Below are 16,021 nucleotides of genomic sequence, written 5' to 3' on the forward strand. Positions count from 1 at the left end.
CAAAGGTCTATTTGGATAAATCCCACCAATAGAAATATTCTCTGCAGCAATGTGGTCTGGTTAGATATACATTTTAGCACAATTTTATGATGAAGCAAATCATGAGTATGGACAAGTACTGAAAACCCTACCACAACACAGAGCAACAAAGACACTATTCTCACATCTATTCTTCTATGAATCCCTTTTTGGTCACTACAACCTACATCACCATGATACTGGCGTTATGGAATAGAAAATTGGTTGAACTATGTAAAGATGTGTTGCCTTTCTTTATGTAAAGATATATTGCTTTTATTTATGCTACATTTGTTTAACTATGTAAAGATGTATTGCTGTTTTACCTTGCCTGCCTAAGGCACCTGATTGGTCTCATAAAGAACTGAATTGCCAATAGCTAGGCAACAGAGGGACCAGTCAACCAGACGTGGAGGAAACAGGAAAGCAGGATGATGTAGATGAGGTAAATGAGCCTCGGGGCAGCACACAGATTAATAAAAATGGATTAATTTAGATTTAAAAAAAAAAGGCTAGCTAGAAATAAGCTTAAGCTAATTAGTCTCTGTGTCATGATTTGGGAGCTAGTTGAGGGCCCAAAGAAAATGTCACCTAAAGACTGGCCTCTCTGCCTTTGTGCCCCATTCTTCCTCAAATGGCAGCTCCTAGGGGACTTTCCTGAGCTTCTGGGAATATATGTGTCTCCTTTCTGCAAGGTGACTTGACTGAGGGAAATGTCCCTATCTGCATCTTATTTGTCTCTGACTCTTCAAGGCATCAACAAACGCCTTAGTAACTATAGGAGCTCAAAATAGATTTGATTAATGAAGAATAAAAAAGGAAATAAAGGAGAAGACAAAAAGGGATAGATAGATACAGACAGGCAGACAGAGATATGGGAACTGATTTGCTGAACTGTATACATAGGAAGATTACAGTAAATATTGTTTTGTTTTTTATTAGAACCATCCATCCTTGTTAGCTTCTCTAGGGACCTCGAATCCCTTGAGCAATAGACAGCTGGACTGAACATGGCCACAGACACCACTAGACTTCCCTTGTTCTGAAACAGAAGGCTAGTAATTGAGTTGATGCTCCAGGTAGGTAAAAGACAGCCAAATGATTGAGATCATTCCATTCAGCCAAAACCTCAAGTACCAAGAATTCCAGCACTGCACGCTTTGAGGGGGGAGTTCACTACAGTCACCTTTCCATGGTAATGACCTGGGATGCATTTTGGGGTACAGTTTGTTTCAATAGTTCCAAAATCTATGGGGTGTATTCCCTGAAACTCTTCACTTGTGAGAATATATAGCTAAGATGGTATGATGTGAAGACGTAAAGACTTCCCAGCGAGGTGGTCCCCAAATCTCCATCTCTGTATCAGTAAAAGAGTTACAAGGTACTTTTTAAATGCAGTCAAAATGCTACAGTGGCTATGGTAGCAAAGAGAAAACAAGTAGCAAAACACTAACTGGTCATGTCCCAAGTCTATCCTAATAGTGAGTCCTATCATTTACTGAGGACCTTCATATGTGAGGTGGTTCATATATAATATTGCTGTTGGAACTTAGACTTCATTTCTTCATGGAAGTAAAATTGTAATAACCTGATCTTGACCTCCCCAAAAAGCATATTTAATCTACAATATTCCAGAGATACAGCATTGTTAATGTGGAACCTAGTTACCAGGCATGATTCTATTCTAATGAACAAAAGAGTGTTCCAGAGCAGCTAAAATTCTACTGTGGACTCAGGGGAGGGGGCAAAATAAACTCTCACTGTTCTACTTATTTAGCTAGCCACAGTAGTGGAAAACCACAAGGCCTAGCTCACAGGTGAAAAGTTACCAAATACTTCAATAGCCATACCAATCCTCCATAATCTAGACTCAAGGATAGAATGAAGTCTGGAGCAGGAGGGTTCTTGAATTTTGGAAGTGGAAGGGAAGGGTCCTGCTACAGCCACTGGGTCAACCAGCCAGTACAGTTGCTTCTATGTGTGGCAGGCTTTATGACCCAGAGCCATTGCTGAGACACCAAGCAAAAACGGTCACCTAAGTACTTTTCTGGAGATAGCTTCAACTTCTGAATCAAACCTTTGTCCATCTATACTGCTGGGTGAATAAAGGAACACCAAGGCAACAGAAGAATACTATCTAAATAACAATTTTCCAAATGGAAAGAGACAATATTTCAGAATTGTTTTGCTAAGACTGGATTGTCCTCCTCTTTTCAGGAAGGAAAGACAGCAAGTAGCATCACACCACTATGACACAGGTCAGTCTCCTACAACATTCATGCCCATGACCTCAGCTCAACATGGCACAAGATAGACACAGACACCCACATGGAAAGTTGGGTTAGTGACTGGGAGAACAAAGCTTCCCGGTCCTGACCTTTTGCTCCATGAGCTGGAAAGGGTAGCAGAGAGGCTGGAAGGAAACCTTCAGGCCCTGGAGAAAAACACACCTGAAGTTTGTTCTCACCATTGCAAAAGGAACCACTTTCTCATTCAAGGTGAGGCCTGGCCTCTTGACTATCTTGTCATATATTCAATGGAGCTGGCATGCATTTATCTTGAACACAGTACCTTGGCACTAATAATTTTGCTGTATTTCCCGCAAGTTCATCAGAAGATACTAGGGAATACTGATCATCTCATCTCATTAAAAGATAATTACAAACTCACTGACATTCTAGAAGTACGGGGAGGCACAGCAACATGTACCACCCATGAGCCAGTACTACCATGGGTGAGGACTGGCACTCACTTATCCAGAGATATATAGAACCTATAGCTATAGATCACATCTATACGGTGATAAGATTACTAAATCACAGTGGGCAGGGTACTCTAGCCAACAAAATACCCACAAGCTTTTGTCACAGGCCTCTGGCACAGAACAATCGTTCATAAGGGAGGCTAGGCCAGAGCCTCGTGGTCTCCCCCTCTCCTGTTCAGTAGACTTCCTTACTTGACTTGGACAGCTGCTCATCCTGGGAAATGCCAAGCTCATCCGACTCCCCCGACAGCTCCTTGATGAAGTTGGAAGGAAACATTCCAGTCTTGCCGTTAAGTACACCTTCCCACCATCCTTCCTCTACCTGTGTGGAGGCAAAGAGAAGAGAGGTCCGAGATCAAGTTAGAAACAGAAAGTAGGTCACATGGCCCTTATGCAGACAGATAAGGGCGTTAGCCTGGAACCCAATGTAAGTGGGAAAATGTAACACTTCATTTTCGTCAACTTCGAACTGAAGTTTGGCATTTCCTTTGGTTATTAAAATAGGTAACATACCAGTATTAGAAGGACCTGTGACTCATCATGAAATAACTCATGCATATTTTCCTATCACATCATAGATGCTGTGAGTACCTCAAAAAATTATTTGTGCTACTTTAAAATGGTACAAATCATACCTGCTAGGTGGCATTTGTTATTCACTGTATTATGAAGGCATCACATATATTTCTATATCAAAATTTACTTTTATTTGATGTGTACTTCACTATAGTTTGCTTTGTAATTTTATGTGTTTTGTTTTATGAAAACCACTAATAAAAAACACCTGTAAATATAACCAGGCATGGTGGCATACATCTGTAATTCCATCACTCAGATGATACAGCAAACAAGACAATAGCACCCGTGACAGCAACCTGGGTTACACAGCTATATCAAATGGCTGGGAATGTGGCTCCTTAGGCAAATACTTGCCTAGTGTCCACGAGGCCTAATTTCTACTCTCAGTATGCCAAACAAACAGCAGAAAGGAGGAAGAAGAGGAGCAATGAGTGGAGGAGGAAGATGAAGAAGAGAAGAGAGGGAGGGTGGAAGGTTTTTCAAGAGAACCAAAACTAGACAGTTGAGAGAAAAAAAACCCTCTATTTTCAATTAAATTTTAAAAATGTAATTACAAAAAACACCTCGGAGGTAAGGACTTGGAAGGTAGAAAGATTTTCTATGGGTTCCTCCTGGGATGTGGGGAGAACCGGAGTACCAGAGGGCAGTAAGGTTTCAGTTTTACTGTAGGAGCTAGACCGGAAAAGCAGTGAGAACACACAAGACAGGTTCCGTTTTGAGGTATGAACTGGTCTTGATCAATGAGCTAAGGGCAAGTGAAAGAAAAACTGTTGGAAGAATTTGAGATGTCCGAATATTTGGTTAGCTTCTTGGAGGAAAACTAAGGTCATTCTGAGAACAAGCAAGTATTACACTACCAATAAGAAGTGGGGTGATAGAAAAAGGAGCTAGAGACTTTAGGATCTTTTCTATAGGCATATATTACCAATGCAAGCCAAACGCAACTTAAGAACTTAAATAATTCAAACAAATAATAAAGAAAATTAAAACTCAAAGCCCAGTTCAAATTCTATCCTGAAACTTAGCTGTATGAACTCATTCCTTTTTCTCCTGCCAAAATAAACCCTCTTCTCCATCTGCCTAACAGAGCTGGTTAACACATCTCAAGCAGCATATTTAATTAAGCATGACCTTTGTCTCTGTTAGAGGTGTGTGCATTATGGTCCTATGCTAGAATCTGGGGGCACAGAATCATAGATGATAAGTACCTATTTTTTGCTGAAGGAGGTGACAATCTACCAAAATAGGAAGGTGTGACTAAAGACTAAGGCTAGCAATCCAGGATAAATAGATGAGAAAGAGACCGTGACTCGGGGCAAATCAAACTTGTTACATGAAGATGAGCTCACTTAGAGCTGGGGTGGTAGAAGACAAATTTGAGAAAAGATAAATCAAAATTAAGGTAGGCCTTTAAGAAATTAGAAACAGTCGCTACAATTAGGGGAGATATGTTCAGGGCATTCCAGAAGGGAGAAAGAAGCTAATGAAGAGGGAATGGAGAAAACGGAAGCAGTACATTCAGGACGCTCGCTAGAAAAGCATTGAGATTTGTAGAGTAGGAGGCACATTTGCATGGCCACAGAATCTTAAGGGAAGAATGCACACAACAGCATCCATGTATGGCTGTCCTGATGATTATTCAGAATCAGTTCACTGCATTTAACACAATTTCCACCGACTAGCATGTCTATGTTTCTATGCCAACTCAGTTGGTGTGTATTATTCCTTCAAGAGGGTTTTGATAGGATTAAGATGGTTGGAAGGATTCATTGTGAGTCTGCATATCAATAGTCACAGGATTTGTAGCATGGGGTCCTTGTGCTAGCTCTAAATAAAGAACCATAAAATAGCCCCTTTCCTCTCAGGAATCACAGGGCAAGAAAAAACCCAGGGCAGGACTCACGACTGAGTGGCACAATCCCAGGCTGCAAAGGGAGCTGGACCAACTCCATATCTATTCAGTTTGATGATGTCTGAAATATTCCCATTCCTACTAAGCAGCTCTAGTGTGAGACACCAGGAAAACACTCCTGACGTGTAGGATCAGCAGCTGCCTACTGGGAAAACAAAGGTATCTTCGCCCTGCCACACCCCAGATGCTAGTATCCCTGTCATTGCACAGCCTGAGAGGCCTGTGGGAAAACAGCAGAGGTATATCATTAGCCACACAGTGAGTAGAAGTGTTGACAATAAAACCATCGCTCACCACCTGGGGGATACTCTTCCGATTGCAGCTTCCTTGGGCACAAGGGGTGTTTCTTTGTGACCCTGAGCCCTTCCTGTGGGAAAGCCTGGTACCAGAACCACTGAGAAGTGTGTAATACAATTTCTTCCTATAGTCTGCTGCTTTGGTCTCAAGATTAAGCCTGGAGATAGGAGAAAAATGATCCTTATTTTCAAACTAGCTCTCTTCTGAGATTTGGTTCAATTTCCTACAAAAAGACAAGGGCACTGAAGCCCAGCCCAGAACAATGGTTTCCCCCTAGCAAACACAGTACCAATGGATTCATGCCAGGCAAATCATGAAAAGAAATTCTATCAAGTCCTGATTGCTTCCCCAAAAGGTTTTTTTTGGGGGGCAGGCACTGGGGGAGGCAAAAGGGAACAAGAGATCCTTATTTTGTTACTGCTCTTCTGAATTAGGTCCTGCAATACCAACCATGTGTGGCCATTCCAATGATGTCAATGTTTACTAAACCATTATCCTGTACTGCCTTATGATGTTGGGATATATTCATTGGTGAACAAAACAGACAAAGATCTCATCCTAGAGCTTGAGAGATGGAGCCAGACTTGAAGTGCTTGCCATGGAAACAGAGGACTCACATAAAATCAAAATGTAGCTGTGCACACCTGCAGCCCAAGAACTGGGGAGGCAGGGATAAGAGGATCTTTGGGTTTTGCTGACCAGCCTCACTAGCTGAACTGCTGAGCTCTGGGTTCAATGAGACTCTCAAAAAATAAGGTAGAAAAGTGATTAAGGAAGATACATCTGGCAACTCGGGCACACACATGTGTACTCTCTCTCTAACACACACACACACACACACACACACACATCCTGGAGAAATTTCTGGAACAAAAGAGGAGAACCTGCACAGCTTGCATACCTTCTGCTTAGAAATCAAGATATCCCGTATTGATGCTTCTGTTTTTGAACACCGAAAAAGAACTGTGTACCCTAGCAATAAAGTATAGACTAAATCTGGTACCAAAGGTTCACAGCTTCTGCCCACAATAAGAGAGGGAGTAGAAGCCCACCTTATCCCCATGCCCACCCAATCCCAGCTCATCATCAGTCTTCTGTGAGCTTCTGGAATTAGGCTGAAAACAAACCCTAGCTGTGCCTTTCTGTGACCAAAGTGACTTACTTACGGCCCCATGATTGCCCCTAAAGCAAACCCTACTAATGGCTCATAGCTGGGACAAGGCAGTTTCCAAGTAGTGCTGTTTGGAAAAGGCTGCATACAGACAGTTTCCATTCCAGCACAACTTCCATGTCTTTACAAGGAATAGCCTTTATATAGGTTCCAGGCTTAAGGAAGTAATTTCTCTATCGTATCCCTATTGGAAGCTGAGGAAACAGCAGAGTCAATTTCAACTCCCAGCCACCAGCCAGCCGTGCAGACATCATCTACATCTGTGAAGCAGGGAAGATGCCTGGGAATGGAAAGGTGAAACGCTTTCCCCAGGATACTTCTCTGAACAAGTCCTGTGTGAGTGTTTGGTCAGACGCATTACCCCAGCTCCCTAACACCCCTTTATACAAAAAGTCTGAAATATTTAGTCAGAGGCCTCATCCCAGCCCCCTGGCATCCATCTCTGGAATACTGGGCAGAGAACTCCATTTCAAGCCCCTTCCTCTGGGGGTTACCTTAGTCCAAACTCCACCTCTAAGAATGCCCACCAAATGGTGACCCCTCTGCAGGGAGGGTCAAGAAAGCCTGCCAAATGATAGTCCCTCCTCAGGGAAGGTCAGGACCACTCCCACGGGCTATTTAAACTGCCCCCCTCCGTGAATGAACGTCTATCTCTTCAGCCCTCCTCCAGCTTTTACATTGGTGTCTTTTCATTGCATTCCCAGCATCTGCTTCATATACTCCACACTCATCCCAAACACATGCGCACGGGTGGCCTCTTCTTCACCCCCATGTGGGTTTCCTGCTTTCGCCTCCTTGCTCATTTGTCAAGTTCATCATCCGTCACCCCTTTTAGATTCGTAGCTTCTTGTGATGCTCTCCACAACTACTGAGGTTGTTTCAATGTGCACATTCTGATCAATAAATCTCCGAGTCTCTATAAATACAGCCTCTTGCATGGTGAAAGCATTTAAATATTTGGGAAGTTTCATAGTTATCCATGTCTGCCATAAATATATCTGAACTCACTTTCAGTTGTGACTTGTACTACATGCTGATGATTCAAATATAACTGCTTTTCTTCACTTGAGGCTGTTGTTACTTGAGATCGGGTCTCATTTAGCTTAGGATGGCCTCAAACTTACTGCTGTAGCTAATGAGGACCTCAAATAACTGATCCTCCTACCTCCGCCCAGATGTTGGAATTATAGACATGCATCACTACACTCAGCTTACTGTCTCTTCTAAACATGGCATCCCTACCCATAGTATGAATGCTCCAGGACCTGAACCCACTAGGAAAATAGATGTGTTCCCCACTAAATTAAACAGAGACAACTGTAGAACAGCTGGAGTTATTTAGATGATCAAACTTCAATACCAGGATTTTTGTATTATATGTAGCCTTTTAAAATAAGAAATGGAAGTGCTTCTTAAGTAATGGTGGGGAATGGGGGCATGTTTGGATTGCCTATTAACTTATCACCTTTTGTTTTGTTTTATTTTTGTTTGTTTGTTTGTTTTGGAGACAGCACAGTTTCTCTGGGTAGCAGCCTTGGCTCTCCTGGAATTTGCTTTATAGATCAGGCTGGCCTCTGCCTCCCAAGAGTGCTGGGATTAAAGATGTGAGCCACCACCAATTTGGCCTAGTTAGCTTTTAATGAACTTCACCAAATTTTAGTATATGTGCTGAGAAAGAGAACACTGAACTTGACTTCTCTTGAGCAAGAGTGAAAGGAGGAGGAAGCAGCCATCCACCCACGCAGAGGTTTATCTGGCTGAGCGAAGGTTTAAAGCATTTCAAGAGCCTGCTTAGCTCAAGATGAGCAGCTCCGATCTCCTTCTATGGGCATAAGAAGAGGAAGGCAGACAGTTCTGGAGCATGCAAGTTAGCATCTTTGCAAACTGCAAAGCTAGTGCAGGCTCTAATTCTGAGTCTGCAGCCCTCATTCACCAGCCGGCCTGACCGGCGAGTTCTGAGAGATGTCTCCTGAATTAATCACAAAAAAGCATACGAAAAGAAAAATTTCCGCACATTGCCACTGCGGAAGATATCAGATCAGCCTCAGCTAACACAGGAAAAAAAAAAAGAAAACTCCTTCTTTAGACTCCAGATGACACAGATAGGAAAACAAAACAAAATCAAACCAAACAGAAGCTGCAAGTCTGTCTTCAAGAACAAAAGGGGAAAACTCCAAGGGACCACAGAGTCTGCGCCCAGAAACTCTGTCCCCACACCATATGTATTGTCTGTCATGAGAACCCCACTAGCATTTCTCTGTTTTCTCCACTCTGGACCAGAATGACCCAAGTGAGTATTCATAATGACTTATTTAAAAATCGAAGGAAAAACATCCATCCACCCAGGAATTTACAGCTTGCCATTCTCCTTCCACATTGCCAGCTTGATTCAAGGTTTCGGTGATGGCTTTTCCTATGGCTGAACTGCCTGCTCTCCAGACAAGAGGTGGAAGTGGGGTGGAGGCTCCAGCACAACCTCCGCTTCGTCCACTCAGGGGTTGCTTGCTGTCTTCCTTCACCAGGGCTGAGGGCTGCAGGTTGGTAGTCAATTTCTGCCAGACAAGTGAACTGTTATTTCTCCTACCAGGGGCCCAAGATTGTTTCCTCCCAAACCTTTTAGGCCTTCCAGGGGCGTGTGCTTGGTTGCATAGTGCAAAAACAGGTGTGTGAAGAGAAAGGCAGTGCTAAGAAAGGATTTGGAAGGGTGAAAAAAAAAGAACAGCTGCCAACCTGAAAAGAATGGGGATGGCGAGCCTCAGAACTTCAGAAGGATAGTGTACTGTAATGGCTTCATTTACATTGTTACTGATCCACTTTTTTAAAAAGTCCAAAATCAGAAAGAGACACGGGATCCACAGCAAGGAACTCAAACCAGCAACAAGTACTCAGGGAAAAATCCTTGGATACACACACACACACACACACACACACACACACACACACACACAATAAATATTGGATGTAGGCCTAACCCTATATTATGACAATGTTGAAAATGAACATAGATTGTGATATTTTAAGTTAGTATTAGATATTAAGATACATATATAATTTTTAAAATTCTGTGACTCAATTGTTTTCGAAAAACTACCATACACAGTCAAAATCCTAAGAGCTGTATGTCAGGGACTAAAAAATAGGTTGCATTTTTATGTGAACAACTCTAATACTAGTAATCAATAAAGAGGCAATTATAATATTTATATATACAATTATGCTGTACTCTCACAGTTTTATTTTATTTATTTATGCATATGGGTGTTTTGTCTGCTTGTATGTCTATGTACTATGTGCATGCCTAGTGCCCCTGGGGGCCAGAAGAGGACACTGGATCCTCTGGGACGGGAGTTATGAATGATTGTCAGACACCATGCAGATGCTGGAAATTGAACCCAGGTCCTCTGGAAGGAAGAGCAGCCAGTACCTTTGACCACTGAGTTACCTCTCCAGCTCCAATATGTTGTAGTTCATTAAGACATTGCTTGTTTCAACAGTATCACAAAGCTTTAATTGCTTCCTAACCTTCATCTGTCCCTAGGACTTAAAGGATTTTGTTTACTTGGGATATTTTTTTCAGGCCTAGTATCTTCCTAATGCTGTGACCCTTTAATCCAATTCCTCATGTTGTGGTGACCCTCAAGCATAAAATTATTTTGTTGTTACCTCATCATGTAATTTTGCTACAGTTATGAATCGTGATGTAAATATCTGATATGCAGGATATCTGATATGCTACCTCAAAGGGGCTGGGACCCACAGGCTGAGACCTGCTGCTCTAGGGGATGAGAAGAGACTGCCCATAAGCACATATACAACATTCGTCTCTCAAGGACAGATATTTATACACTGCTAATGACAAAACACCTGGGAGATCAGCTGAAACAGCAGAGAAGTCTTGGTACAATTTTGAAATTATAGATTAAAAGGTTAGCCTTCAGACTCCGTGGCTTTCTTTCTCCCTTTTCCTGGTGAAGCAAACTACAAATGCAGCCTAGAATCCAGCTGGAAATGAGCAAAACAGAATCTGGAATTGCAGGGGATGGCCAATGGCTTGTGTCCTTTAGGCGAGTCTAGTCCCAAGTGCAGCAATTGCTCCTCGGGACAACCCGTGGCCCCCTTCCCTCACAGCTGACAAGCAGAAGTATGTAGTATTTCTTAGAAATGTATCGATCATGTTTATTGTGTTCTTAAAGCATCATTATGCCAGTAAAGGAAAAAGCATCTTCTTTGACAAGACCATTTTCAATCTTGGATCACATGTATATAGATCTATTTCACATGATTATATCCTAGTGTGTGCAATTTTCTGTTCGGATCTGTCCGTTTATTTTGCAACAAGCTGTTTTAGAGTTCCATTTATTCACTTAGTTATTCAGCAAGCATTTATTAAGGTACACATTAGGATTCAGGCACTATTCCAGGTACCACAAATACAGAGACAGATAAAAGCCAGGTCTCTGCCATTGAAAACTCTCAGCCAAGAAGAATATAACCAATAATTATAATGCAAAACATCATAATAAATTAATATTTAAAGGGCTCTGTGTGAACCCTCTTAATGACTTCATGTCTTCTTGTTAGATAAAACAATTTAATTCCTTTTCTTGATTATTTTTCATTATTACAAGCAATGCTACAACCAACACATTTTTTCTGTGTACATTTTTGTTAACCATTTTCTGCAGATAAATTTTTAGAAATGAAATCAGAGTCATACTTTATTCATATTTTATAGCTATTGATAGTCCTTCATGTAAGTATCATACAGCTAAACAAACTCATCAGTTACCCTAGGCATTGCCAATCATCCGACCAGTAGATTTTTCTTTGATTTTAATCAGCTGAAGCCTACTAACTGTTCTCTTAATTTACACTTCTTTAATAAACAGCAAGGTGGGATATTTTCACATAGCTGATTTTTTTTCTCCAGGGACAGACATAGTACTATATGCCCGAAACCCAGCACTCAGAAGACTGAGGCAGTAGGAACCCAAGCTCAAAGCCAGCTTGGATCTACCCAGTGAATCCCTGTCTCAAACCAACAACAAAAATGAAAATACTATTCTCCATTATGGGGTTCGTATTTAAGGCAAATCCAAGTGTCATCGGGCACTGTTCTAACGGCTTCCTCATATTTTTTATTTGTCTGTTTTCTGAGATAGGGTTTCATTATATAGCTCGGCTGGTCTGAACTCAAGAGATCCTGCTTCTTCTGCCTCTAGAGTGCTGGGATTAAAGCATATACCACCTTACCTGGCACCTTAATAAGCTTTCAGATGTGATTTCTATATTTTATAGCTTACTGTAATTTTTCCTCTTTTTTGTTCTCTTTGTTTAATTACCTCAAATCATACACCAATAATTTAACATTTTATTGGTCACAACTATTTTTTACTGTAGAATTTTTCTATAGGAGTCATCTTTTTTTGCTTCATTCTTTTTTTAAATTAATTAATTAATTTATTTATTTAATTAAAGATTTCTGCCTCCTCCCCGCCACTGCCTCCCATTTCCCTCCCCCTCCCCCAATCAAGTCCCCCTCCCTCATCACCCTGAAGAGCAATCAGGGTTCCCTGTCCTGTGGGAAGTCCAAGGACCGCCCACCTCCATCCAGGTCTAGTAAGGTGAGCATCCAAACTGCTTAGGCTCCCACAAAGCCCATCGCAAAATCGACGTTCTGCTCAGTCTCCATTTCTTACTCACGTAATTTCAATAAATATTTCCTATGTGCCCTGCCTGACATCAGTAACATATTAGCACAGATCATCTGAAACTTAGAAACAACGGGAGTTAAAGCACATTCTCCCAGGGCCACGTTAGGAACCCCATTAACTGCTTCCCTAGAGACACATATATTTGTTTGACAAGTGAGAAAACAAAAGCAATTCGAGTGATCCTTATCAGGTTGCAATAAAAACAAACGGACTAGCAGAGATGCAAGTGATCTGTTCTCTGGAAAAGATAACCCCAAAGTCTCCGTTTCATTGCTGCACTGCTCACTATAGGCTTTGGAATCTAAGTCGGCCATCTTCATCAAGTTCCTCATCCCTCTCATCTTTCTCAAACCTTTGTTCTTTCACCGCTCTCTCGGAGCCAGCCTTCCCACCTTACAGATCTCTTCCTGGTGCGCTAAAGCCAGGTTAGGTGTCAGTGAGCCTTCAAACCTGACTTCTGCTCACAGTTCTCCCACTTCTGCCCACGTGACAGCTCACTTCCAGACTCCTCTACTTTCTATAAACCATGAGCTTCTGTAAAGTCAACTGATGTCCAGGAAATACAAGCAAGTAGAAAACTTAATTCTTTTTATACAGAGAGCCAAATGTTGAACCAGAATGATGAGGTCCTAAGTCCAAGGCACAAGATGCTCAAAGCCTGAGGGAGTAGAGGAGCCCAAGCAGCCCACCCAGTATCTCCAGGAACATTTTACCATAAGGCTCGTTTTGGATAGATAGGATCAAACACTCAGGAGAAAATGGCACAGGAGACTGAGGGTGTCCCCAGTCAATGGACCCGTCTTGCCCCTTAGCCCTGCCTCTGCCAGAATATCTTGAAGGTCTTTGCTCATCTACACCATAAAGTGATCAGGATGATAAAGTGGGTGGGTGTGAAGAACCTCATCACAGAGCTAGGAGCGGAGCTCCTATGTGAGGCCTAGGGTTTCCCACCAGAACAACAACAAAGAAAGGGAGCGATGAAGTCCTGAGTGAACGTGTAGTGTTGCCATAAACATGGCCCTATCAAAGATCCCAATGCCTCAGACTCATGGAAGTAAAAAAAAAAATCTTCCCTAGCTATGGCTCATAGAAATGACAAAGTCTTCTCTGGTGGATGGCAAATGCTGACAGTGGGTGCAGAAAATGTCCACTGTAGCGTTCTTCCCCAGGTCCCATGTTTAGGCCTGATGGCTGCTCCCCTACAAACTGCACCCACTGAGATTTGCTAAACCTGTCTTCTTGATCAGTTCTATAAATATCCCTGTCTCCTCCTCTACCTGTATGTGATGACTCCCCCCCTCCTTGTTAAGCTCTATGCAATAACCCGCTTTTCTGGTCAATTCTGTATAACAAATACACGGAGTTTTGGGTTTTCTTTGTTTTTTGGGGGTGGGGTTGGGTGAATGCATCTCCATTAAAGAGCTCAGTCCACTGAATCTGAGATTTTCTAGGAGTCTTTGTAGTTTATCCTTTCTTCATCCCCTTGCCACCCCTAGTCAGGGTTCCAGGAACAAAACAAAGCAAAACAAAAACCTTATTTCTGATACCTGTCTAATAAATGTCACATGCCACTTTCATTCTCTCTGAATCCATTGTTCTCCACAATGAAAACTGAACCCCTGCTCTAGAGGTGGATCCATCCATTCAGGGTCCATCAATAACTAAAGAAGACAGGAACGCTGACGACACAGCACTGAAATTTCAAAGGGTCTCAGTGTTATCTTACAAGGGCAATGGCTTCAGATGGCCCCACATATGACCCCAATCTGCCCTACAGGAATTCCCCGGCCAAAACCAATTTGCCTTGGAGACTCAACTAGATGGTCTCTAGAGTCTCTTGGAGTTTGAACATCCATTGCCAAGGCCAATGGGCCTGCACCTGCGCAGCAAAGACTCTTCATGACTGGGTGCACAGGTTGGGCTGACAGCCCCATGAGGCAACAGTGTCAACTTGCTTACCTCCCCTACAACCTCTATGATGTCTCCAACTTTCAGCTCCAGCTCGTCATCATTCTGGGGTAGGTAGCTGAACGCCACCTGGCATCGGCGTCTCCGTCGCTCTCCTGGATAGGAAAAGCAAGATATTTAGATATGGTTCTTCTCCCACAGGCCACACTAAGGTTTTAAAGAGAGGCTTCCTAGGCATGCAGGCAAAGTAAGCCGATTTGTCTCAAATGTGCTTTCTGGGGCATGGCTAGAGGCATAGCAGCCCTGGTCTCTTAGAGAGGAGCTAGAAAGCAGAGCAATGCTTCTTGGTGTTTTGAAAAGCTGCTGGGTCAGAAGCCCATGGACATGAGAAACTGATCAATTGATACAGAAGGCAAAAAGCCTACCCCGGACCACTAGAGCACAGTGTTGCCTTAGATGCACTTCCTTAGATGGTGGCCCTTTCTATTTGTTGCTGTTGATTTGATATGAAAGCTGAGGTGATCTGCTAAAGAAACAAGAACGGTCTTCTTCTGATGCTAGCAAGGCAAAGAGCACTTCCCCCAAGTGTGCAAAGTAAATGAGAAAGTGTCCTGGCCTTTCTCTTACTAATGTCACCCTTTCAACACACTAGACCTCAGGCCTGATAACCCAAAGCCAATTTGATTTCTGCTATTCTTGGTACCACTTCAAAAGTCCCATGGGGTTCAACATAGCCATTTGCGCCCCAGGGGATGCATTAGCAAGATCCCTGGCTGTCTCCACAGAACAAACCCAGGCAAGGCAAGGATAAAAGTCAGAGCCATACTTCACTTAGAGGACAGTCAGGGTGACACCGTGACATTTACACAATGGGTCCCACCAGGGAGCCTCAGACTTGAAGCTGGTACAAATATAAATGCTACTGTTTACAGAACGTTCATACTGCCTATGTGCATCGTGGGCATAAAAACCATGCATGCGGGATGGCATGCAGCAGGAGTGGTAGGAGCCAGGGAGAGGTATATGAGGGCTAAGAACTGAGATAGGCATGGCTCATAGCTGACCACCTCACACCATCCCTTCATGCCAGTGCTTGGCCTAGAAAATCAACAGGATCACGACTTCAAAGAAGGGCATTTAGAAAGGCCGGCATTATTTCTGGATACTGCCTTTGGAGACTCTTTTTCTTTTCTAAGCTTTTCCTTGAAAAGGAAGTCCCTGTAGGGGTACATTAGCCCTATCCCCAGCATGACATCACACAAAAGGGAAGGTGTTGGAACTACATCTGTGGGCTCCCTGATCAATATTTTTCAAAAGCCCGTGACCTAGTTCTCGCTTTCATTTTTCTCTGTGTGTACCTCCCTAAGGAAGAACAGGCTTGACTACAAAGAGGAGGGCAGAAGTTCAGAATCAATATCTTGTCTAATCACATCTTCAGCTACTACACTAACGATCTCCACCTTTTGCGCAAAGTCACAAGTTACTGAATCTTATTCAGAACAGACTCAGAGCTCCCAGGCACATTCTAGTTTAGCAATGTGTCCTGTCAGCTGACTTGACAGAGTCACACAACCTTGTAAGGAGGGCCTGGCTCGGCATGGGCCAGAGGAATCCCACTGCATATTGCTTCTCTGAAGAACAAGGCTAGAAGACTGACA

General features: G+C 42.8%; 1 protein-coding gene across 1 annotated transcript in view; it reads right to left on the reverse strand.

Moving 5' to 3' along the window:
• LOC121441312 (SH3 domain-containing kinase-binding protein 1-like) overlaps positions 1-15,319 on the reverse strand; it is a 167,395-nt gene extending 152,076 nt beyond the window's left edge. The window contains exons 1-4 of the mRNA XM_041642448.1: positions 15,307-15,319; positions 14,415-14,518; positions 2,975-3,104; positions 2,396-2,452 (exon numbers count right to left, since the gene is read on the reverse strand). Coding sequence (XP_041498382.1) covers positions 2,396-2,452; positions 2,975-3,104; positions 14,415-14,518; positions 15,307-15,319 — 304 coding nt within the window. The remainder of the gene's footprint in view (positions 1-2,395; positions 2,453-2,974; positions 3,105-14,414; positions 14,519-15,306) is intronic.
• Positions 15,320-16,021: the final 702 nt, after the last annotated feature.

This window comes from Microtus oregoni, unplaced genomic scaffold (genome assembly GCF_018167655.1).
Source record: "Microtus oregoni isolate MIOR12 unplaced genomic scaffold, Mior012 000074F_ref0000038, whole genome shotgun sequence".
Classification (NCBI taxonomy): domain Eukaryota; kingdom Metazoa; phylum Chordata; class Mammalia; order Rodentia; family Cricetidae; genus Microtus; species Microtus oregoni.